At 36.7% G+C, this 23,937-nt stretch overlaps 1 protein-coding gene across 4 annotated transcripts in view; it reads left to right on the top strand.

The window, feature by feature from the left end:
- The window catches only part of SHOC2 (SHOC2, leucine rich repeat scaffold protein), a 64,612-nt gene extending 42,320 nt beyond the window's left edge, over nucleotides 1-22,292 (top strand). For all 4 annotated transcript variants that reach the window (XM_027648036.1, XM_027648033.1, XM_027648034.1 and 1 more), the window contains exons 4-9: nucleotides 8,722-8,852; nucleotides 11,623-11,811; nucleotides 12,805-12,927; nucleotides 15,086-15,223; nucleotides 15,700-15,817; nucleotides 17,694-22,292. In XM_027648036.1, coding sequence (XP_027503837.1) covers nucleotides 8,722-8,852; nucleotides 11,623-11,811; nucleotides 12,805-12,927; nucleotides 15,086-15,223; nucleotides 15,700-15,817; nucleotides 17,694-17,902 — 908 coding nt within the window. In that variant the 3' untranslated portion in view covers nucleotides 17,903-22,292. The remainder of the gene's footprint in view (nucleotides 1-8,721; nucleotides 8,853-11,622; nucleotides 11,812-12,804; nucleotides 12,928-15,085; nucleotides 15,224-15,699; nucleotides 15,818-17,693) is intronic.
- The last annotated feature ends 1,645 nt before the right edge of the window (nucleotides 22,293-23,937 follow it).

Genomic DNA, 23,937 nt, shown 5'->3' on the forward strand with positions numbered 1-23,937 from the left:
CCCTTTGCTGTGGCACATCAGCTCAGAAGATGAAATCACAACTCTCATGAAAGCACATATTATGTGGAGTAGCTTTACCTTTTTTGCAAGTTGAAACTGTGCTCCAGACTAGGCTTTTAACAAGTTTATCCCCAGTGTACCTCTGAGAGCACTGGAGTGCTTTTTAAACATACAGTTGATAATACATGAAGCGTTGTTGACCAGAGCCAGACACATGTAATTGGAACAGCTCAGGTTATAAGAAATGTGGTTGAGAGCTCTAAATCCCTACAAGTAAATATATTTCTGCAGAAATGTGGAACTGCTTTAAAATGGTATTTTAAATTTGGCTGGCTTAGCAAAAACGGGAGTCATTTTCTGAAATGTCTGAGCACCTGCAGGGCCCTCAGTGCTCAGGGGCAATGTTCATACACAACTGATGGGTTTGATGTTATTAATTACCACTGTTCTGATGGAGCAGAGTGCAGAGGCTCCTGCTCCAGCTTTCTTGGCAATATCCATATTCTTAACATTTAAGTACATGACCTCGTGCTTTGGTCTGTGAACACTCCGTACTTTGAAGCATTAAGCCTTTTTCCATAGGCTCACATTGGGAGATCTGATCAACATTCAGTGCTTTGTCTGTGATTTGTTCTTGGACTATGTTGTTAATGAAACATCTTTAATTGGATTCTGCTAGTACTGGGCAATTACAATAAGCTCAGCCTTTTTTTTTTTATATGAAAGCAGTGGCTCCCACTGTTATACTCTAATTTTGCTGTTATTATAGGCCTTGGTGGTCTCAAAAGGAAAGAAGCTTCTGGTTCTTGTTGGCTTTAATTCTAGACTTAGTAGGTGTAAAGCAGCAAAATTGACTGGAAAACCTTAAGTGGCAGGAGAGGGTAAGTGGGAAGTGACTGCTCACTGCATCCTTCAAGAGTGGAAGGCAGGGATGAGGCAAAGCTGTGGGTTGTTGACCTCACACTGGTGAATAGCAGAGCTTGCAATGGGTAGGGAACATCTGGGTCTCGGTGTTTGCACAGGTTGCTGTAGATGATAAAAGCTCAGGGGGCGATGTGGCAGTTATGCAGAAGAAAAGTATAACATTTGGGAAATACTAAATTTTTAATTCTAAAGTTGGGAAGTCACTGAGCCACACGCTGCTGAATCTTCCCCCTAGCTCTTGAGGAAGTTTCGGGATGTCTTTTCCCGTTTCCTTAGGTTCTTCTCTTGGTATCTGGTGTTTGGCAGCATTTTTTTTTTTAACTGGAGGGAAGATACTAAGTGGAATGCTGGTCTATGTGCAGTAATTCCTTAATTAGCTAAAATTATGAATGTATATTTTTGTGTCATACATTTTATATGTTCGCTTTATATAGTAGGGCTGACTTAAAAAATTAAACACATCTTTCACTTGGGAAAGGTTAATGTTTTTACTGCATTGCTAGTTAGGTATAAACTGCTCTTATAATGTGATTTACATTTATATAAATCTTTAATTTCACATAAAGGCTTTAAATAGTTATTTGAAAAGGGGAAAAAAAGACTACCAATGAAAAATTAAATAAATTTTGGTTGCTTTGTGTCACTGCTTGCAGGATGACTTAAGTAAAATGCAACACTTCCATTGGTAGCCCAGAATAAGGTCTGGGTCAAATACTTTTGAAGTATTTTGAAGGTCAAAGAAGGTCAAATACTTTTCACTCTTTTGCAGCATGAAATGGTTTTGTATTTTTGTATAATTTTCAGCTAATTATAACTTCCCCTTTTTATTTTCATTAATACATCTCCAATGCAAAGCCAGTGCAGTTAAATACATATGTATTGTTTTCTTTAAAGGTTAAGCTGGCTTCTGTTGGCTTATCAATTTCAAGTTTATTATTCAATGTGTATCTATGAAAATATTTTTTATTTTGTATTTTGGTTGGATATTCTTCCTGATAAGATTAGGATGGGGACAGTTTATTTTATGAAATGTGTGTACCATCACGTGGTAATTAGATGCAGAGACCAATGTGTACAGATATATTATAACTGCAGCTCAGCATTTTCAGAACGACTTGTATACTGCAGAAAGAAAAAGCCTATAATCTTATTTTCTTTGTGTGAGAAGAAGGCACAAAGGAAGAGTGATTCAAGGGAACACATCAGAATTGAGACAAGCAGGTCTGTGAACTACATGCATTTTGATCCACGCATATTAAATGAATTTTAAGTTGAATTTTCATTGCTTAGACACTTTCAGGAACATGTCACTAAGAGTTTGTGCTCTGCCTTATGCAGGTGTTCGTGTGCATTGCATGTCAGGGACTTGAACCTCTGTTGCTCGAGTTTTACAAGCATCTTGTGTGCACCTTTCACACATATACAGTCAGCAATGTTATAGTCTTGAATCAGAGCTGGAAAATAACTGGCTGCTGATATGGTCACACTTTAGCCTTAATCTTGAAGTAACGAGGGAAAACTTGTCTTTGGATGATACTGTTAGACTGAAAATAGAGAGAACTCTGCTCTCTTCAGATGGTGTTTAAACTAGGAGGGGTGATAATTTTAAATTCATGTTAAATAGCTTTCTAATAGATAACATCTTTATGAGAATTCCTAGAATTTGTGTAGGGAGGATAATGCGCTTTGGTTTGAGCAGGGCAAAAAAATGATGGACCCTGCTGACCTTGGTAATTTGTGAGTCTGAATCTGCCTCCTACACTGGCCTCGTATATCAGGAGGTATTAGGGGCTGAAAAGAAAAATTAAAATACGCTAAAAGCCACTTTACTACTAAAACAGTAAAATTAAGTCTGATTAAGTCCAATTGCGTTGTGTTTAACTATACTTTTGCATTTGGAAGAGTATAATTACATTTCATGCTTTGGCTTTAGTAGTTGATAGCAATGATCAGGAGGGTTTCTCTTCTCTTCTGCAGTTTTCCTGAAAAGTGTTTGCCCTCCCAGCCCCATCACCCTTCTGTCACCATTCGCTATTTCCCTAAAGCATCAGAGCATATTAAACATTAGGGATGTATGGAGCGTAGAAAGGATTTCATCTCTCTCAGATGATGATGAGTTTAAATTCATACAAACAAACCTATAGGCTTCAGTTTAGGAAGGGGTTGCCCCCAGATCAGATGAATGATGCACGTGATTTTGTTCTCCTTTCCTCTGCAACAAGATCACTGAGATCCCTTTTGGGATCCCAGTTGAACCAGTCACTTAGTGCTATTGCCCTGTTGGACATTGGCAGACTGTTGTCTTTGCTTGTGGAATGTAACTGAAGGTTAAAACACTTTATCTGAAGCCTTTGGTTTTACTCTACAGCTATCAGGGGAACCAGTTTGCTTTCTGATAAGAGATTAGATTAAACATGCCAACAGCTCCTTTCACCTAAAAATCTGCAAAACACTTAAACGGTTGTCACAGAGTATGGCTGACATCTGGAAAAACTAGTACAGAGTAAGTACAAAGTGTAGTGCAGGCATCTCCTGACTCACAGCTATTTTAGACTAGGAGCACTGCTGCAGTATTTGAATGTAGTGTTTAATCTCTATCCATAGCTGGCCATCTCTGTATGTATCTCCTATACAATTTGAAATTCTTTTAAGGCCCATAGGTCCCACTTCCTTTGCAATATACTCACTGAAGTTCTTTTGGCTTTTTCTTTCATACTGCCATCTTTATTATTCTCACTACAAGATCAATGCCATGTGGTGTATTAAATTTAATTCATTTTTTTTTTTTAAGCAACATCAGGGTTAATTTTTTTAAAAAACCTTCTAATTAATTTTGGCTGTACATCTTGCTTTCTATTTGTTAGGAATGACACCTGGTATCTTTTGTATGCAAACCAGCAGTTTCTCTTCCTTAGAAGAAGATCCCTCACTGAATTAAGTGAACGGCGCTCTGTGAAGTAACGTGTGGTCCTGTAAAACATGTTCTTTAGTAGGTGGCTACTCAGTGCGTGCCAACTTGAGTCAAATCAAAATCTAAGAATATTTATAGAATTTAGACCATCAGAAATACTTAATAGTGCCATGCTGTGTGTAGCAAGTTCTTGCAATTTTCTATTGCATGATGAGGTTAATTTCTGCTTTTGATTATGATCCTGTGGAGTTTTGATGTGCACAGCTCTTGTAAGTCCGGTTTATGTTTTTAATGCTGTCTTCAGAAGTTTTCTCTAGTAAACAGATTTATAATTGACTTGATGCTTTTGGTTTCTTTAGAAGAAAACAACTGATCCTGATAGCAAACTAGCTCAGTGAACTAAGTTCTATGAAACAGAGTAATTATTCCATCCTTTAGTAATGCTGCAGTAACATTTTACAATAATCATGACCCTTCATCTAAGGATTGGGAATTTGAAGGATTATTTTAACTAGGGGAGGGAAAGGAAGAGGTGTGGTAAACCTCAGAAGAGAGCATTTGTCATTCCCTTTAGAAGCACTGGTGGTACTTTGGATTAGGAATTTGTATTTCTTTGTTATCCAACATTCCAGTTCCTTTTTTCTCTTGATTTTGAAATATTCAAAAAAGAGATGTATTGTTTCTACTTGGTGAACCACTTTAGGTGGTCTTTCTAAAATGTGTGGTTTTTTAAAGTGTGGTTTCCTGCTTTATTTCCAGCCTTCCCTTTGTTTTGGGGTTGGCAAACACCTGTCTTTCCTTTGACTATTATTTCTGAGGTACCTTTAATAAAGAATTTAATTTAAACGATCTATTTAGAGTCCCTTTTATTGTAGTTGAGTCTAATTTAATGTTTCTGGATTTGCATGCTTCCAAGTATTTTTAATTAATTTCTGTGTAAATGAAACAGCTAATCCTGAGAGAGACATTCAGTCACTCCAGTGAAGGGATTGTGAATTCTGTGCTAAGGTTGCTTCAGACCTGAGAGCTTGGCCAAGGGGAGCCTGCTGTTGGGTGTTAATACTCTGCTGGTGCGTGAAAGAAGGCATCTGTGTGAAACCTGATTCCCAAGAGTGACTGTGCACACCACAAGTTGAACTAAAACAATTTTTCACTGACTTTCTTGGGCCTGGTGTGAGTTTAGGGCTTAGTCAGGCTTGACTATCTTATTTTTAGAAGTACCAATGAATAAGGCAGGTGAGCTTACAAGGCTTTTTGTAATGAGCTCTCTAAGAAAACAAGTTGGAAGGGGTTTTACTTGCTGCTTTTCCTGCTAGTAGCTGCTTTTGGCTTGTGGTTATCAAACTGTCATGTTGATGAACATCTAGTTCTGTGTTTTCTGAGTCACTACCTGCAAGGGGATGTTTTAAAGGAGCTGCTGAGGTATGGCTTCAGTGACAAAAGTACATCTGCAAATGATCCTGATAACAGTCTGACTGAGTTGATGATGATCCGTTGTTGCCTTCCATGCCTTTTTTTCTTAGCCTTAATCTGACAGCAGAGTACCTAATGTGCTGCCATCCCAGAAACCAGTAGCTGAACTGGAAATGATGGAGATGAGTTACAGGCACTGTAAAGTAGCTCCAAATATGAGTATCAGCTAGGTAACCCTAAGCTCAGGGAGCTGTAAATGGGATCACTTGATGCACAAGGTGTGCTATTTAGCAACTTGTGACAGCCTCTGTTGTAAACTAGGCTGTAAACTAGAGTTTGTCACTTGGTCTTTGTGTTATCCAGCAGACCAGCAGCTGGCCTGTGGACCATGGAGCCAAAGATTAACATCATTGTTCCAAGCATTCATTTAAAAAAAAAAAGTAAACTTCAACACACTGAACAGAGGGAAGAGTTCTAAGGATCATCCTGTTTTGTGAAGACAAGATTAACATTTGTCTTGTCCAACCTGTGAAGATTAAAACTGATAAGGGTTTCTCACTTCATTCACAATGAGGTGTGAGTATAGACTCTGAGGATGAAAAGATACAAGTCTTGTTGACAGAAGACTAAATGGCAGTAAATTGGCTATAAATAAATTTTGGCTTGAAATGAGAAGGTGGCCTGTGCTGCCTCCATCAGATGGGTGCAGGGCAGTCCTTCCAGGAGCAGTGGGAGAGGTGCTACTTGATGAAGCTTCAGCTGAAATCTTACTGTTTTTTTTCTCAGGAATTAACTGTATTTAGTGCTTTGGTGTGTAAAATAGTCAGGAGGAATGTGGTACATGCAGGATGTCTCTTCTGTTATGCCTTTGCATGCCTTTCCCATGGAGGAGAAAGATAACTAGTAGAGAAACAGTGATAAAGTTCCATTAAGAAATGCTACTTATGATAAGAAAAAAATTACTGGGAGCTGCTATTTATGCCTCCTTTTTGATAATGTCATGAGGATAGCCAGCGTGTGTCATTCTCTCCTGGAAAATTATGGTACATTTTGACTTTCTCTAATGGCTGCTTTGTTTAATTTTTCTGAAATGCCACATTGCTGGTAGGAAGGGAGCCATATACATACAACCTGTGCTCACAATCTGGGAACTGGCATAGCAATGTTGTATTGCTAAGCAACAGTTGGCATCATGCTGTCTACTTCCCTGCTCATTCTTTTTGCCTGAAAAAAACCAGATCAGCATCTAGCTCAAAGTTTAAATAGTGAAAAGCAATAGCAGGTTGATGTCTTATTTTGTGTAAAGTTTGTTATTACCTTTTTAGTAAAGCATTAAATAACAAACCAGAGAAATACAGTCAGGATGTGTTTTGTTCATCCCTAGGATGGAAAATCCTGATGATCTTGGTACCTTGCAATAGGATGTTTGTTGTGTGAAATGAGACCAGTTTTCTATTCAGCCGGGAATGCCAGATCTCGCAAATATGGCATGAAATAACTAAGTTATCTACCAATGTGTATCTTTATACTAGTGGATTGTAGCATCAGAATAGGTCTTAATTATTCTCTTTAGTACATATAGGCATTGTAGGATTTAACATGAAAAGATGAAAGTTTGTGCATTGGAGAGCAATATTGATAGCTCTGGATTTTAAATGTGGGGTTTTTTGGATTAAAGGAGGATTTTCTTTGTTGCTCCTGCAAAAGTTAATTGTATACTTGCATAGAAAAAAAGCACTTAAAGAAATATAAATAAAAATCCTAATAGGAGATACTACTAGTTAAGTAATGCTGGGTGGCTACCTGGTTTGACTTTTGTTTAGTTATTGATGGTACTAAGTAAAATTTGTTGCAAAGCTTGTTAGCTGAATCTCAGATATGCACTGAAAATTTATCCTCTTTTCTTTCTTGAGTTGTAAGATGTAGATAACTTTTGTGCTATATAAGGGGGTTTTGTGGGTTTTGGGTCCCCCCTCCCGCCAGTATTTGGGGGGGGGGGTGTTAGGTTTTTTTGTTGTGTGCTTTTTTTTTTTTTTTTTTTTTTTACTTTCACTACTCTTGTGACTCTTCATTTTGGTAACTACAGTGAATCATACAGCATTCCCAGTTTCCAGTTTTTATTAACTACATTCCCAGCTATTTGTTGATGTAGGGGCACTTTTAGAGTATATTTTGACCAAGCTCAGGAAAGAGATATTTTCCTACTTGCTTTGTTGAAAATTTTCCTCTGTCTAGCAGACATACACTACATTTACTTTTTCCTTTGCTGTGTTCCAATAACCTTTGTGTAAGTACATATGCGTAGACATTCATACAGCCTTCATTTAATGAGTAGTTAGACTGTACATGTTAAGATCCTTCATATTTCAAAATTATTTCTGGTTTTTCATGCTGCTGTTTGTTAAATCTTATGTTTATTTTCTGATGTGTCTGTCTGGTGCTTCAGTTTGCAGAACAAACATGTTGTGCCATGAGTGGTTGTAAAAGTGAGTGTAAAATTGCAAATGTTTTGCAAGGAACTGATAGTGTGAACGTTTTCCCAAGCTCCAGTGGTGTGAATTACACATTACAGATGAGTTACAAATTACAGACACCTTTTCTGACTGTAGGGATGAGCCAGAAGACAAGTTTCTTTGTACTATTTACCAGCTGACTTTTCAGTGAAGTTCAAGGTCTTATTACCTGCAGGAGAGGCTAAATGCCCCAGTACCCTGTAGTTCAACAACATCCTTAAGCAGTTGATTTTGGTCTTTAGTACTTCTTAGGTGAAGTTAGAGCTGGGGCTAAAGGGAGCTTCAGATGGGAAATTTTCAAGTTGATATTTTTCCTGACACAAAGACATATCAACCAGGACCATCAGCCTGGCAATATTTAAAAATATTTTTACGTGCATATTGTCCAGACTTTTGCAGACTTCCTCCAGACTTTCTCTTCAGTATCACTCAGAAAACCTGAAAGTTTTGGTTTTTTTCTTATCACTTTTTAAAAGCTTTGTTGCTACTGGAGGATGGTAAAGGTTTCTTGTTGGTTTTTTTTTCCCCTGTAGAGGAAATTGTTTTGCCAGGGTCTGAGCTGTATGATGTATGCCCAAGTTCTGGTAATATGAGTCATGGCATTGAATGATACTATCCATAATTGGAAAAAGTAATTTTGGGGACATCTGGAAAATGATAGCCTGTTTTGTTGGTAGAAGGATCAGGATAGAAGGGCTTCTACAACAGAACATAAGCCTTGCTTGGTTACTGTATTATGCACAACTTCAGAAGAATATTTAATATGCTCAATCTGCTTCTGCATGGTTGACTTCAGCATTGGAAAGCACTGGAATCAATGTATCTCTTGTTTTGGGATAATAGTTCCCTTTTGCCATATGAAATTTCGAAGTGTAGAGTGTGAGACAATCAGATGTCAAACCTTATTCCATGCCTCTGTGTGATTCTAACAAGATATTAATACCTGTTTTCTACCTGTAGGAAATCTGTCCAGTCTAAGTCGCCTTGGCCTGAGGTACAATAGGCTGTCAGCAATTCCGAAGTCTTTAGCAAAATGCAGTGAACTTGATGAACTGAACTTGGAGAACAACAACATTTCTACTTTGCCAGAGGTGAGAATTAGGAGCAGTGGACTGGGGAGGGAATGCTGCTGTAGGGCATTGGTGTTTTGTAAGGGGAGTGGAACATGTGAAGTGATTTCGTCTTGCATCCTAACTTTGAGGAATACCCCTTGTTTTAATCTACACGTGTGTAATGTGAATTATTGCAATTCTGTACATATTAGGTATATCATATTAGTATGGAAGAACTAATGTCATACCACTTCAGTCAAAACTGGGAGCAACATGAGATTGTATTTGCTGTCCTGTCTCTTTAGAGAACCTTAAGTAATGAGTCCAGGTTCCCCCAGTTCAGCTACATAAGTGTTTCTTAGTGTTTCTGTTTTATGAAGCATTAGTGCCTGGAAATAATTGCTCTGATAACAAGAAAAAAAGATTGATGTGATTGTTTCTTATCTTGGATATTTATTCCATTTCTTTAGAACCTTTTAAAATGAAGATTTCAGGACACAACATAAAGTTTATAGTCTCTTCTGTTTTAATGATGATCCAAACTGCTTTCTTAAACTATCATTTCCACACCCCAAAGTTGTATAAATTACTATTATAAAATGAGTTAAAAGTTTGTCTAAAGATGGGTATAGGGAACTATATGTAGAAGAAAAAAAACCAAAATGCATTTGGAGTTAGGCAAAGTACTTACAGTAATGAAGTGCGGTGAGTGACTACTTTCCTTCAGATATGTTTCTGAACTGCACAATGATAGACTGAAAACAGAGAATTTAATAAGTATTTGGGCAACACTGTAATTTAAGAAAATGCTACTGAGTGAAAGCGACCAGGGCTTTTAAGATGAGAACTGAGCTAGCCCACCCCACCCAGAGGTGTTATAAAAACAACTATGGCATAATTACAGAAAGCTAATGTGAGGGAAGATTACTTCCCTTCAGTTGTAGTACAAACCTCTTTGTGACTGTGCTGCCTTCTTCAGGTATATTTGCCAACAATATGTTAACACTTAAGCTGCTACCTTGCACAAGTACATAGTTTATACTGTAATCTGTTCAAAATAAAACATGCTGTGCTATAATACAAAGAACTGTACTTGTAGAAGAAATTTCTAAATTTCAAAACATAGCTGAAGCTGCTGACACAATGACTAATAAATATTTTATCTTAAAAGGACGGGCGGGGAGAAGGCAGCGCTGCCACAGCTCTCATAGATGTAAGAGCATTGTTCTCTTTGTACTGCCAAAACTCCCTTGCTTCTCTTCAAATGTGTTTAATTACTCTAGGCTATTACAGTGTATTAGCTAACATATTTTTGATATTTTTTTAGTATGCAGGCAGACTTCGAAAATGGCTTTTTGAAATGCCAAGATCCATTTGAAGCAATAAAGTGTGTTAGTAACAGAGCTCAGGGACTGCTTAACCCTAGGACAAAGAATATCTGTTAATTAAAGTATAGGTAGAAGCAATATTTCCTTATCAAAGATTATACTAGCTAATGATTAGGTTAGATTAATACTGATTTGAAGATCCATTATTTTATCTGTAGAGGGAAAAGTGCTTCACTGATACTTGCTGAGATGCCCCCAGTGTCTAAAGTTTTAGCCATGACATGTAGACAAGTCCATATTTGATCCTGTTTCATTTAAAATAATGTTAATAAACTATTTATAAAAGTAGCTAAAGCTTTCCTGGTGGAACAGCAAATCCATGTTTTACAGTGAATATAGCACTCAAATTGCAATCCAGCAATACTGACATTAGGAATATGGCTGGAATCATTATCTTGTTACCACTTGTACCTGATTGCAGATGTTGCATTATTTATGGTATGTAATGCCATGCATAAATCTCCAATTTTTGTAATACTTAATCAAATAGGGCTGAATTCAAGTTGGTGTAGTAATAAGCAAAGGTGGCACTTCAGCAGTAATTTAGATCTCATTATTCATCTCCACAGTTCCAGCAACGTGCTTGGCACGTAACTGACAGATAAACTGAGATATGCACTGCTGAGATTTCAGAATCTAATTAAACTCTGAAGAGAAATTAAACTCTGGATTCAATGGACAACCAGAGTAACTTCAGGCTTCTTGCTTTTCATTTCTTAAGGGGGAAAGGAAAAAAAAAAGATGGAGTACTAAATACTTAGGAATATTTTATAAACTGGAAAAAAAACATGGAGTTTCCAAACCCTTCCCATTCTTTTTGTCTGTTCTGTCTGATTATCTGAAACTGTTACAGCCCAACCTGACAAGAAGCTTCTACCAGTTGTGATCACAATATGGATTTTTATTAAATTAACAAAGATTTGCACTTGAAGTGTCAAAGGCCTGTTGTGGAAGCTAGGGCATGAGGCTGATACATCTTTGGGCCCCACTCTCAGCTGTGGTGTCAGAACTGGGTGAGCAGCAGGTGGGCAGCGTTGGCTGGAGCTGAGACTGCTGCTCAGGATGGACATGCTGTCCCTGCACTTCTGTAGCAATGTGTCATTACAAAGATTACTTTCAGAGGATAAAAGAGTTCCAAAATCTCCTAAACTCGTGATTTTAAATGTGGTACTTTTTTTTTTTGTCTGTTTCTGTCAATATGCAAAGAGGAAGGGGGAAATAAGGTAATGGCTGATGACTGTGAGCAGAGATTGTTGCTGATGGAAGTTTTATCAAATTTAACGCTGGTTTGTGTGTTGCAACACTTACTTAGGGGATGGAATTGAGGGGGGAAAAACATTTCTAATTAGGCCCATAAGGGAAGCAAGATGTATTCAAATAAATCTGTCCTAAGTTCCTGGGTGGTTTTCTTCTTTCTACAGGGTCTTTTATCCAGCCTTGTCAAACTGACTAGTTTAACACTGGCCAGGAACTGCTTCCAGTCCTATCCTGTGGGTGGCCCGTCCCAGTTCTCCACAATCTACTCTCTCAATATGGAGCACAACCGCATCAATAAAATCCCCTTTGGAATTTTCTCTAGAGCTAAAGTATTAAGTAAGCTGAACATGAAGGTGAGGCACAGAAACATGCTACTGTGTAAAATCAATGAGGAACACTGTTTGCTGCTCCATGAATTCTGGCAGACTTAATGATATAAGGAATGAATTTATCACACTGAACTGGAGGCTGCTGCTGTCACATACAGAAACAATTCTGTATGAGTTAAAAACTGTATTATCAAGATGTTATTAATTTGTCTTTAATGTTTTTTAGTTAAGATTTTGTCACATTTGCTTGAGTTTGAACAATGAAAATAAGAAAGTTGGTTGCAAGGTTCTTGAATATTCATGTGGGACACAAACATGTAGATAAGTTTATTTCTCCCTCACACACTGTTACAGTTTAAATTATAAATGAAATGATGTATTTTTTTTTATGTATTCTTTCAAAACGTAAGTTTAGAGACTTTGGGCAGTAGCTGTACAGCACAGCAAAGGAACTTTTTAAGTGTGCTATATAGAGTGAAGAGAAGTAGGGAAAAGAAACGGTGTTTCTCTATTAATAGATTTATTTCAAGTTCTTAAATTATTTTAAAAAAGAAATGTTTGAGCAGTAGCGAAGATCAGCTACTGTTTTAGAATATAGTTTGACACAAATGGAATCCCAATTTGCATTGACTGGTTTTTATCATATACTCATTTGTTTATGAGGACTTTGTATGAGCATTTTTTTTAAAGATTTTGTGATGTCTGGTCTAGATCAAGTATTACAGCAACATTTTGAGCAGTAAGATGTTCAGATTCTTGAGAATAATTTACTTTTAATTTTTCTACTTCAGTCCATATCCATATTAGTGACAAGAGAGTCAGATCTGTAGTTCTAGGATGGTACTACTTATGTTTGGAGGATTTTGAAAAAAAACCTTGCCAATTATCAATGTATTCTTCTGATTTAATTATCGACTATTTGTTGTTGTTATGAAGTATTTTTGTAAGCAGCTTGTTTAATCTCTTGCCAGCTTCTTGCAAGCACAGACCCTAAGTGTTTGATATGTTAAATCACAGGACAATCAGCTGACCTCTCTCCCCTTGGACTTCGGGACTTGGACTAGTATGGTAGAACTGAACTTAGCGACTAATCAGCTCACAAAAATCCCTGAGGATGTATCTGGGCTTGTTTCTCTTGAGGTGAGAAGAGTGTAAACTAACAGCTAAGTGAATCCCTCAAAATAGGCATTTTTTGCTTCAGGTTTAAGTTATATTATTTTTGGGTCAAATAAAACCAAATAAATGTGTATATGTGCTACTTAATCTGCTGTTGCATCTGTTTATGGCTTTCATCAACAGCTTTTTGAATGTTGTTTTTTAAGCTCTAGATGAGTGTCTGTGCACAAACAACTAAGCACAGATATATTTTTAGCTATGTAGAAAGAAAATCTTTCTCAACAGAAAGTTAGTTTCATAAATGCAGTGGCACTGTACTTGGTTCAATTCCTGGAGACCATCATGGAAGCAGCAGGGATCAGAAAAACATAATTAAATAGTCTATGGCCAGAGGTGTCTTAAATGTAGTGCTGTGAACCTTGTAGGCAGCCAGGTGGGAATTCTCAGCCTTTGAGGGGGGAAAAACTTGTAGGTTGAAGCCGTGAACTAAACCTGTTGTGTCCCCTTGTCCTGTTTCCCAAGGTACCGTCAGCAGAGACAAATTAGTTGCCTTGGAGGGACATAAAGGTAGAGATACTTGTTTGGGCAGTTGAGGGAACTTTGTAGCCTCTATGAGTTGCTGGGAAAAATCTGGTAAAGAACAACAGCAAATGGCATATTTGAAATTGTGATTTTTCCAATGTGACTTCACCTGTGAATGATTAATTATTCCTGTAATTTGGGGCAAAATTTATATGACAGAGTAACAGCTATTTAGTGGGCCAGTTCCCTTTTAAGTTAAGGCTGTGGTTGATGTGATTGGGAAGTTAGTAACCTAACAACTGGATTTGCTGGTGGTCTGTCTGCTGCTGAACCTGGTGAGCTGCATGGTCTACAGATCCATTGCCACTGTTTTTCTCTGTAATTAAAGAACCAAATACAAAGAGCTATTTGGGCAGTGTTTACACAAAAGGGAAGGTTCCCACAGCAGTGCTAAGTCAGCTGCTTTGCACGTAGGTAATATTTTCTGTTCCTGCCTTTGTTTTTTGTACGTGATTAAAACATTACTATTCTTACCATTTTGTGTATATCGTAGTTCATAAAGGAAGGTCACTGAAATACTGCTTGTGCTAATGCTTTGGCTTTTTTTCATTTTGATTTTCACTTTGATTTTAACCTTGTTTTTGTTCTGTTCCTGCCTTTGGTGTTTCCATGTTACATGAAGCCAGTGAGACTTGGGAGAGGCATTTACAACCTTGGCTGGTTGTGTGTGGCTGGGATCAGGGTCCACACTGGCTGCTCTGTCACGTGCTCTTGTTTCAATGTGCCTTCTTAAATAACTACATATAAGCATTGTTTAATCAGTAATTAATTACCCGACTACTCGCTGTGCTGAGGCTTGATGACTTTTAAGAACTGCAGGACTTCTTTGGAGAAAAAATGGTATATTAGTGTAACCTCCTGTTAACTTGTCTGTGGAATAATGAATAACTCTGTTGACATCGTAAATAGGGATACATTTCTTGAACCTGAGATATTTATACTTCAACTTATAAAGGAGGATGAAAACAAGAGGATAGCATTGTAGTAGGGATGGGTGTACGATAGGAGACTATTTTGGAAAGCCAGGGGGTACCTGTGTTGTGCTGATGTTCTGCTTAGGTGCTCCCTTCTGTATGTTTATTTGCTGCTGCTCCTAACCAAAGGGACATGGGGAGAAGAGGAAATACTAAGCTTTTTAAGGAGGTCTTGGCAAGCACAGCAAATAATATAAAACATGACTATGAGATAGCTATAAGGAAGCTTACAAAATGATAGGCAAGTCCAGGAAGAAGTTGTTTTTCTTTGGTCATTTGAAGAAATAAGGTAATTTTTGGTTTTGCTTTGCATTTATTATTACGTATAATAATATTTGAAAGAAGTATGCCCTAAATGTATGTGTTTGTATCATTAAAGACTTTGAAAAAATTATGTTAAATCACTGACTTGTTGTTGGTTGGGGTTTTTTTGTTGTTGTTGTTTTTGTTTTTTTGTTTTTTTTTTTTAATTTTCATTACTTCCATATAATGTAAGTGTAGGCTAATGTTGGATTTCATTGCCTGAAAATATAAAAAGATTGTGTCTTAACCTGTTACTTACTTACTTACTATGTTGCTGAAATTCTGTGTCTTTGGTTGTTTTTTGTTTTTTTGGGTTTTTTTAGGTTCTTATCTTGTCAAACAATCTCCTAAAGAAACTTCCCCATGGAATTGGAAATCTACGGAAACTCCGAGAGTTAGATCTAGAGGAAAACAAACTGGAATCCTTGCCAAATGAAATAGCTTACCTCAAGGATCTGCAGGTGAAACAATAATTGGTCGTGATAAACATCTTATGCCCTTTATTTACACCATGCTGATTTAATTGCAGCTGTTTGGGACTGGACATAGAACCAAAAGTTAAGAATCTTGTGCAGCTTCACCCACAATTAATCCCCACTGATTGTTCCCCAGCTTTATTAGTTAATATTGAACAAACAATTTTTGAAGCTTTTAACTGTTGTACCATAACTACGATACCACCACAGGAATAGCCCCTGATTTCAGTCAAGCTCATGGAATCTTTTATGCTTAGGTATGTGTCATATTATCCACTATTTTATTTTTAAGTTTAGTGATGCCTAATAGAGGTTTGAAATGTTGTTGAATGGTTGAAATTTTTCTTGTTCAAATGCAGGAGAGTAGAACCCATCCATTTATCAGCTTTATATCTTGTTACTTGCTGTCATTCCAAGCAAAAGTCCTTAAGACAATTTTTATAAATGTGTTTTTCCCCTAGAAATTGGTTCTGACTAACAATCAGCTGACCACCCTTCCCAGAGGTATCGGTCACCTTACCAATCTGACGCACCTTGGGCTCGGAGAGAACCTTCTCACACATCTTCCTGAGGAAATTGGTAAGATCCCTTTTTCTGGTTTGGTGCAGCATGCCTGAGCCACTGCACTTATGATAGGCATCTACTCTGCTCATAAGTAAAAGCCACAAAATTCATTTGAAACTTCTAAATATGCACAACCTGATGTGAAGCATGTGCCACAGGAACAGCACTAGAGTGTATGATCTTTATCTTCCTGAACTGTAGTGAAAAGGTTTCTCTGTTTTTCTCAGTTCTGCTGCAGAAAGCTGCTGAACACACACTAACTTGTAATGTATTCCTTTTTTCTCCGAATTCTCCCACAATTTTTTTGTATTATCCATCACTCAACTTCATGAATCTATTCTTGGAAAGAGAAAGGAAATGCACTGATCCTACTCTAATGCCATGGTGTAAACAAAAACCTTATGTAAGGTGTAGACAGCTGAAGCAGATGTTTCTGCTGGAAGTACCTCTGCACATGCTTTTGTTTATAGGCCATCATATCATTCTTCACCTTGATGAGGTAAGAAGAGGAAGTGGAGGAAATCTACAGAAAGAAAGGAAGGAATAGGATTTTTTTTTTTGGTCTACCTGAGACATTCAGACTTGATGGGTTCAGAGCATCTGAAGCTGAGAGTCCACATTTGTTTTATAATTAGTGTCCAGGATATATGTCCAGAGTATGATTCTGAGCATCCAGTAGATGTTCAAATCTTACAGTTAAGCTTATTCCGGAGGAAAAAATGATGGGGCAAGCTACACAAAGCAAAATGTGGTCAGAAACAGTGATGTGCAGATGAGGAAGGCACGCTCTGTCTCTCACAGCATCTTTAGTGAAGAGCCATTACAGCATCTGCTCATCTTGTATATGCCTAAATGTGAGAAAAGCCTAAAACTGTCTAAACCTGAAGTAAACTAATGTAGTTCATAATTTACTGGAGAGATTTTGGATGCTGTGAAAACGAACTATGTAATTAAAATCAGTAAGCACATTTTAAATACTATTGTAGGAGTACAGTTTGGTTATTAAAGCTGGTTGTCTCCAAGGATTAGAGAATAGTTAACTATTTTCAGATGTGACTGCTTCATGTATTTTGCTATCAACTATTTCTCATTATTTCTTCTATAGCTTTTCCTTTTTATATATTTTCCATGCCATGAGTCCTGGCTACTGCTTTCTCTTGTGAAAGATTAAATAGTCTCTTAGGTTACAGGAGATGTTTATGGTATATAAGATTGGAAAATGTTTTAAGGAGGACTCCTATGTTTTTCAAAGGATGAATGGAGGACGTAAGAATGAAGAAATTGCTCTATTTTCCAGCTTCTAGCTAATTTGTATTGCAGTATCTGCAGTAGAGGCAAGTTGAAAAATTTTAGTTCAGGAAAAAATTTTCACACTTGTTTGTTCCATTTAATAAATTCACTGCTGTGCAGAGAGCACTCCTGCTTTCTTCCTGTGATACATGACAGTTACAGCTTTAATATATGGCTTTTATTTACATAAAAGGTATGACATAGTTATTTTTAAAGAGATGATAGATACTGTATGGTGTAAGTATTTTCTAAGTCCTTTTGACTAGATAGCTATTCAATATTGCTTGCAATTGCATAGCTCTTGACTGAATGGTTATGGTGAAGCCCCTCTCAGTTCTCTTATTCTCTAGATTCACAGTTCAGTTATTATCTAAAGGAGATGCAGTAATGGATATTTTTACAGGGAAACTAAAGCAAATTGGTTCTTGCTTAGGTACCAGTTACCAGAAATTGCTGTGCTTGAAAACAGGGATCTGGATGAGTGAGTGACTTAGTATTCTATATAGGAAAAAATCTTCAAGTGGACTCAGAGCCTCTATCTAAAAGTTATAAAGTGCATGAATCAAGAAGATACTAGTATTTATTATTTTATTTTAACCAGGTACACTGGAGAATCTGGAAGAACTGTATTTGAATGACAACCCCAATCTGCACAGCCTTCCCTTTGAGCTGGCTCTTTGCAGCAAACTGTCAATAATGAGTATTGAGAACTGCCCGCTCAGCCACCTTCCACCTCAGATTGTTGCAGGAGGACCCTCTTTCATCATTCAGTTCCTAAAAATGCAGGGACCATATCGTGCCATGGTCTGATGCTAATTGAATTGTCCAATACACTGTACAAAATACAAACTGCATTAATGTTGTAATTGTCTGTATATGTATATATAATATAATATATGTTGTTTATATTATATTATATATATATATAAATATATAAATAATATAAAAAGGCAAATTTAAGACTGCATTATGTGTTTCTGCTAATAGAGGAATCATAGCCATTTAGATTTTTTTTATTCTGTAAAAATGCTTGTCTAAGTTTTCTTTGCTGAACTTGATGGAAGTTGTCTGAATAATCTGAAATTGCCAGTTCATTTAAAGCAATTGCCAATGAACTCAAACTTTAAATTTAAGGGACAAAACCAGTTTTGCTTAAATTTACTTTCAATTAAGAGAAATGTATAACCTTTATGTAATGAACTCTTCTGTTTTCCTCCCCCCACCTTTTTTTTTTTTTTTTGTGTCAAAACCTGAAAGGGTCATGTGCCCTAAGGTTGGGATTTTGTTTTAACTTATTTTGAGATTTGAAGCAAATGGTGTTTTTATATTGTTTACAGTCAGAGTAAATCACTGGATCTTGTTTTATTCTGATTTGCTCTGTTTTAATCAATCATATCTAGAATTTATATGCCTCTGCTGATGAATTTTTATCAACCTGTTTGTATACTAAAAGCATATACTCATCAGAACAACTGGCAGGTGAAAAGGATGCAGTCAAAACGAAAAGAAAAAAAAAAAGCTTGAATTCCTTTAAGTCTTGCTTCCCTGAGTTATCAGTTGCAGGCATAACATATCTGAACTGAGCCTTTTGCGGTTGGTCTTTTCTAGCACAAGTAAACCTTTCCAGATTGGTAAAAATGTCGAGTATTCTCAGTGAAGAACGGTTTTCATTGTGTGAAGTAACAAGTCCATGAGGTCTAACAGTACAGTTAAGTGACAAGGAAATAATATATATGTACATTTTTATTACAATGTTGAGTCATAAACTACAACAGGCAATTTTAAGGATTCCCTAGACCTTGTACAATAAATGAATGTGTCTTACTTTTAAACACTGCAATATATGTAAGTTTTAAGGTTGGTTAACAATGTACTATGGTTTTATATCTTGACTTGCCTTGTACCTCCTTCCATTACGGAACTTCTGTGTCCAAGCACAATATCTTCACACTGTGCTGTTTTGCTGCTGAACTAAATGCACTTTTCCCCACAGCTGGGGCACTTGCTTCAAAATATTCAGTTCAGTATCTTGATTATTCTTTTTTAACTTCATCCTATCTGTTTCAGTATTAAACCGATCTATTAAAAAAGAGGCACCTTTTTCATTTGTGCAGAGATGCTGGTAGCTCAAGAGAAACACTGTAAGTAGTGGACATTCAGTTTTATCGTTAATTTCTCGGTCATTTAAAAGGCAGAAGATGCTTCAGGGAGATTTACACTATTGCTGCACTTGTAGGGCCTGTTGTCCTTTTTCAGGAGGGTAGGAACTCGAGGTGGTTGCATTCCACGATTCCCCAAGAACTGTTCAGTTTATACTCGTTGGAATTGCTGCTGGCGTAGTGTGACTTAGAGGACTGTACCTTTTGCACAAAATCAAATCAATCGATGCCATGGGAAATCTGTTTCACATGCAGAAGTTTGGGAATATTACTTCTGGCTTTCAGGCATGCTTATTTAGATGTATTCCCTTGATCTATTTTCATTTTGTTTTGTTGTACATCTTTTCATTAACAAGAAGTAAGTTTAAATGGAAGGCAGGTGGAGATATAAAACCTTAGAGGGCTTAAACATGCTGTAAAAGTATTGTAGATGTCACTGGATTTTACTAAGTAATGTCTGTTCTTCCTCATACACTCTATCTCTGTTCCCTTCCCCCTTTTTTTTTTTTTTTTTACATCTACTGTAGCTTTTCAGTTTAGACTTTAGTTTATAAAAGGCTAGTTCCTTACAGTTTTGCCTGGGTTAATCTTTCTCAGCATTAAGGTGTTAAAATATGAAGATGCTGAACTGCTTAGTATCAAGACTGTAATCTAACTTCTGAATATACTGCTAAGTCCATATTTGTGCCCTCAGGTCACTAGGGGAAACTGGTTTTATTATTATGGTTCCTTGAAACAAAAGTGTCGACCCCTTGTGTTTTCAAGCGTCTTGGTCTCATTCCCTGTCTGCTCCTCAATCCCATTTTTATAAGAGTTGACGGGATTGAGTTTGTTTAGTTTGTAAATACGTTGATTATTCACCTTGTTAAGGTACATGGTTAATGACTGTATGATTGGAGCTGACCCTCTCTCACATAAATTCTTGTGGAGAAGTTGGCTACCAAAATAGTGCTCGTTACACTCGCTTAAAAACAAACTATTCTTTTCAGTACACTTATAGGAATAAATAAAGCTATGTTTTAATTCATTACTATATTAAAAACAGGATATTTTTTCAAACTATCTTGTATTAGTATGGTTGTTGCAATGCCAGATAATACTGAGCCCTGTTTTAGGAGTTTAATTTTATACACTCTGAGGTGAATGCTTATTTTTTCAATTTCTCAAGAGAGATTTGAATGAAAGCAGTGTGAGAGAAGTTCTGGTACAGGAAAAATCAACACAGAAGGACAGTTCTTTAAAATTATCCTTTAATTTTAAATTAATTTTAAGTAATGAATATCTGGCATGGATTGGGAATACATATAAGTACTTACATGGTTTTATATCCAAATCTGTACGTAGATCCATATAAATCCAGATGGTTGATCATTCAAAACAGTCTTACATCCTGACATAACAGACTTTTTGCATTTCCCAGGATGCTGGATTGTTAACTGGTATGGTTTCTAAGTTGTATTTGGTGCCTGATGACATTCAGTTGGACACACATACTGGCTTTAAGAATTTTATTTGCCTCTAGCAGTTTAAGTATGAATGGAAAGATCTTCACTCTGACAAGGGTATGTATACATACATACAAAAATGTATTTGTGTATCTGTAGATGTACGAAAGCATAGACAAGGTGGAAAAATTAATTATTTACAGCATCTTTGAAAACAAGTGATTCCTAGGTACTTGCATTAAATATTTATCCCCCTTGCCATACTGGGGGAAATAATTTAGAATGGTTATTGAAAAATGTGACAATCTTTACTTTGGGTGAAAATCATGACCTTGATTGCTTGTCCATAGACAAAATATCAATTTTGTATGTGTCTGTGCCTATGTACATACATACACACACCCCATAAAGACAGTATCCTGACTTATGCCTTGATTAAACAAGCGAAGCTACTATAAACTATATAGTATTATGGAAGTCTGGTAAGGTATAAAGCAGGTCAGAGATTTGCTAAATAATGAAAAGAAGGAATAATTGCTGTTGTGACTCATATTGGTTACATATTGAATTTTAATTTACTAAATAGGAAGATGTTTTATAATTCTTTGCAAAAATGTTTTAGTATAAACCCCTTAAAGTTGTGTCTCTCGCTGTCCTGTATTTTAGTTTGTCACCAAAGTTGTCAAGTATAAATGCAGTGGAAATGCTGCTTGTAAAGTTGGGTCACACAGTTGTGCAGTTGGGACTTTTCAGTTTGGCAGATGCCAATGGAAATGTGACCTTCATGCACCATTTTTAGAAAGAGATTTGGGTTGTAGAATATTTGCTTCGGTGCCTCTCTTTGATTTAGGTTTTTTCTAGGTGAGGAACATGCATGTGTAGACTTTTTGAAGGTCGTGTTTGCCCATGTACATGATTTAGACAAGTAGTACTTAGAGTGTCCCTCTGGTCAGTGCTTAAATCCACTGTGTCACCTGGAATTGAAGTGTCATCTTTAATCCTGGGAGTTTGAAAAATGTCTTTTATTTAACAATTAGAAAATGTCGAGAGGTTATTTCCCCCCCCCCCCCGTTTTTTTAAAAAACCCAAAAATAAATTAAATTTCTGAATCAGCACAAATCCATATCAGGAGACTTTTCATATCTGGATGCAACTAAGAATTTTCATGTTTCACACCTCAGTTGTATCAATGGACATGCCAGAACAGTTTCTAGTTAGAAATGTGCAGTTGGCAGTAATTTGCAGAACACAAACTTCAAGGCACAGTAAGGATGATTATAAACAAATGATAGTATCTACAAATGGGTTTTGTTTTTACCTTAGCAAATATCAAAAAATTATGGTTTTTTATTCTGATTTAGGTTTTAACCAGGACTGCACAGGACCTTTGCTGTGGAAAAAATACCAGACCACACTAATTTTGTGGTTAAAAGCTAAGCAAGAGTGTAAACAGTCTATAAAAATGTACTTTTAATCTGAATTATTGTAATGTTGATTGTTATGTCTATATAAAAGATTGCCTTGCTTTTTTATAAGAGTCATTCTGTATCAATGCATTCATTATAAATAGTATATTTGTAAATAAGCTGCCACTGAGTCTTTTGAAAGTTTTCTAGTATTTTTAGTCTGACACTAACTTGGATGTAAGTCATACTTTTGCAGCATCTCAAATTATCAAGAACTGCTTTCTCATTATATACTTACCACTCTTTGAAAAATCTCAATTAAAATATATAATTTCATATAGAGCAATTACAAGAAACTTCAAAAGTTGGATGATAGTTACTGCTTTACTCACAGTCATGTGGACTGGACACCTATAAAGCAAATGTTGGTAAAAGCTTTTACATTCTTTTTGTTACAGTATAGTAGGGCATGCAGTAAAAAAAACCCCACAACCTTCTCTCTGAAAGGGAAATAAAATTTTGGATTTTAGTGCAAAATGCATTTCAACAGCAACAAAATTAAAGTAGATACAGAATTGTGGTGCCTAAAAGACAGACACCAGCATTTAATCTTCTGGTTTAATAGAAGACAATATTTCCCAGATGCTACGACACCAGTCTGTGTCGTAGATGTCTGATGTCTTTCAGCTCTGTAAGGCTCATCACTGCAGACTCTGTTTCAAGAAGGTCACTCTTACGTCTTGTCCTACAAACAAAAAAAAAGAGCCAGTATCCTTTGCAGTTGGAATAGAAGGACCTCAGCAGTTTGGATACGATGAGGCAGAGGAGGACTATAGATTTAAAAAGCTAGAACAGGTTCTTTTAGTGTGGAACAGTCACTCCTGCAGTAATGTGAGTGCTCCTGTCCTTTCATCAGATCTCTGCTGATTAAAATCAGTAGAGGGGCTGAGCAACCTACCTAATGGTCTGTGTTTGAGTAGCTCCCTGTTACCAGAAGTGATCTGACAATCTGAAAACCAGCCAGTCGCCCCACAGGAGTGGCTGTCCTGTGCTGTGATGCTGGACTACATGCCATCCATCCCCTGTACAGATGTGCAGAACAGGGACCTGCAGTTCCTCTGTTGTACTGCTCCAGACCTCACCAACCACAGTCTGAAGGGCTTGCAAAAAGGAAACAGCATCTGCATCGCTGGATTTAGTAGCTCTTGATGGATTAGGCAAATTCACAGAAGAAACTTTCTTTTTCTTTTTCCTTTTTCTTTTTTGTTTTCTTTCCCTTTTTTTTTTTTAATTCTAAATCTCTTTGTATTTCTGGCCTCTGCAACATCCTGTGTCTAATAATTCTACAATACAATTATGTGCTGGGTGAAAAAGTACTTCCTTTTGTTTGTTTCGAACCACACCACCTTATTTCATTTGGTGACTCCTAGTTCTTGTATTCTGAGAATTTTATGAACAGTCTTTTTCCTGTTCATCTGCTTTTTACCACTCTTGAAGTTTTTTTCTCCAAGTCATGAAGTTCTAGTTTTTTAGCTTTTTTTCAAATGAAACCTCTTCTGTTCCATGATGATTCTTGCTGCCTTTCTCTGTGGTTTTCTAGTCCCAGCTTTGATTTTTTCCCCCTAATTCATGGCCTTTAGCAAGCTCTTTTGTTCTTTCTGTACTTCTACTTAGTGAAATAAAAGTACAGTAGCTCTGTTATAAAAATTAAATTTGAGTGGGTGATAAAGTTTAGTACTAAACTCCAATAGGGAATAATCCCGCTAGGCAAGGATCAGGTTGGGGTTTATACTTTAGATGCAGGCCACCCACTGCAATGATGAATTGTTACCTCT

This window comes from Corapipo altera, unplaced genomic scaffold, assembly GCF_003945725.1.
Source record: "Corapipo altera isolate COAL_440 unplaced genomic scaffold, ASM394572v1 56, whole genome shotgun sequence".
In the NCBI taxonomy this organism is placed as follows: domain Eukaryota; kingdom Metazoa; phylum Chordata; class Aves; order Passeriformes; family Pipridae; genus Corapipo; species Corapipo altera.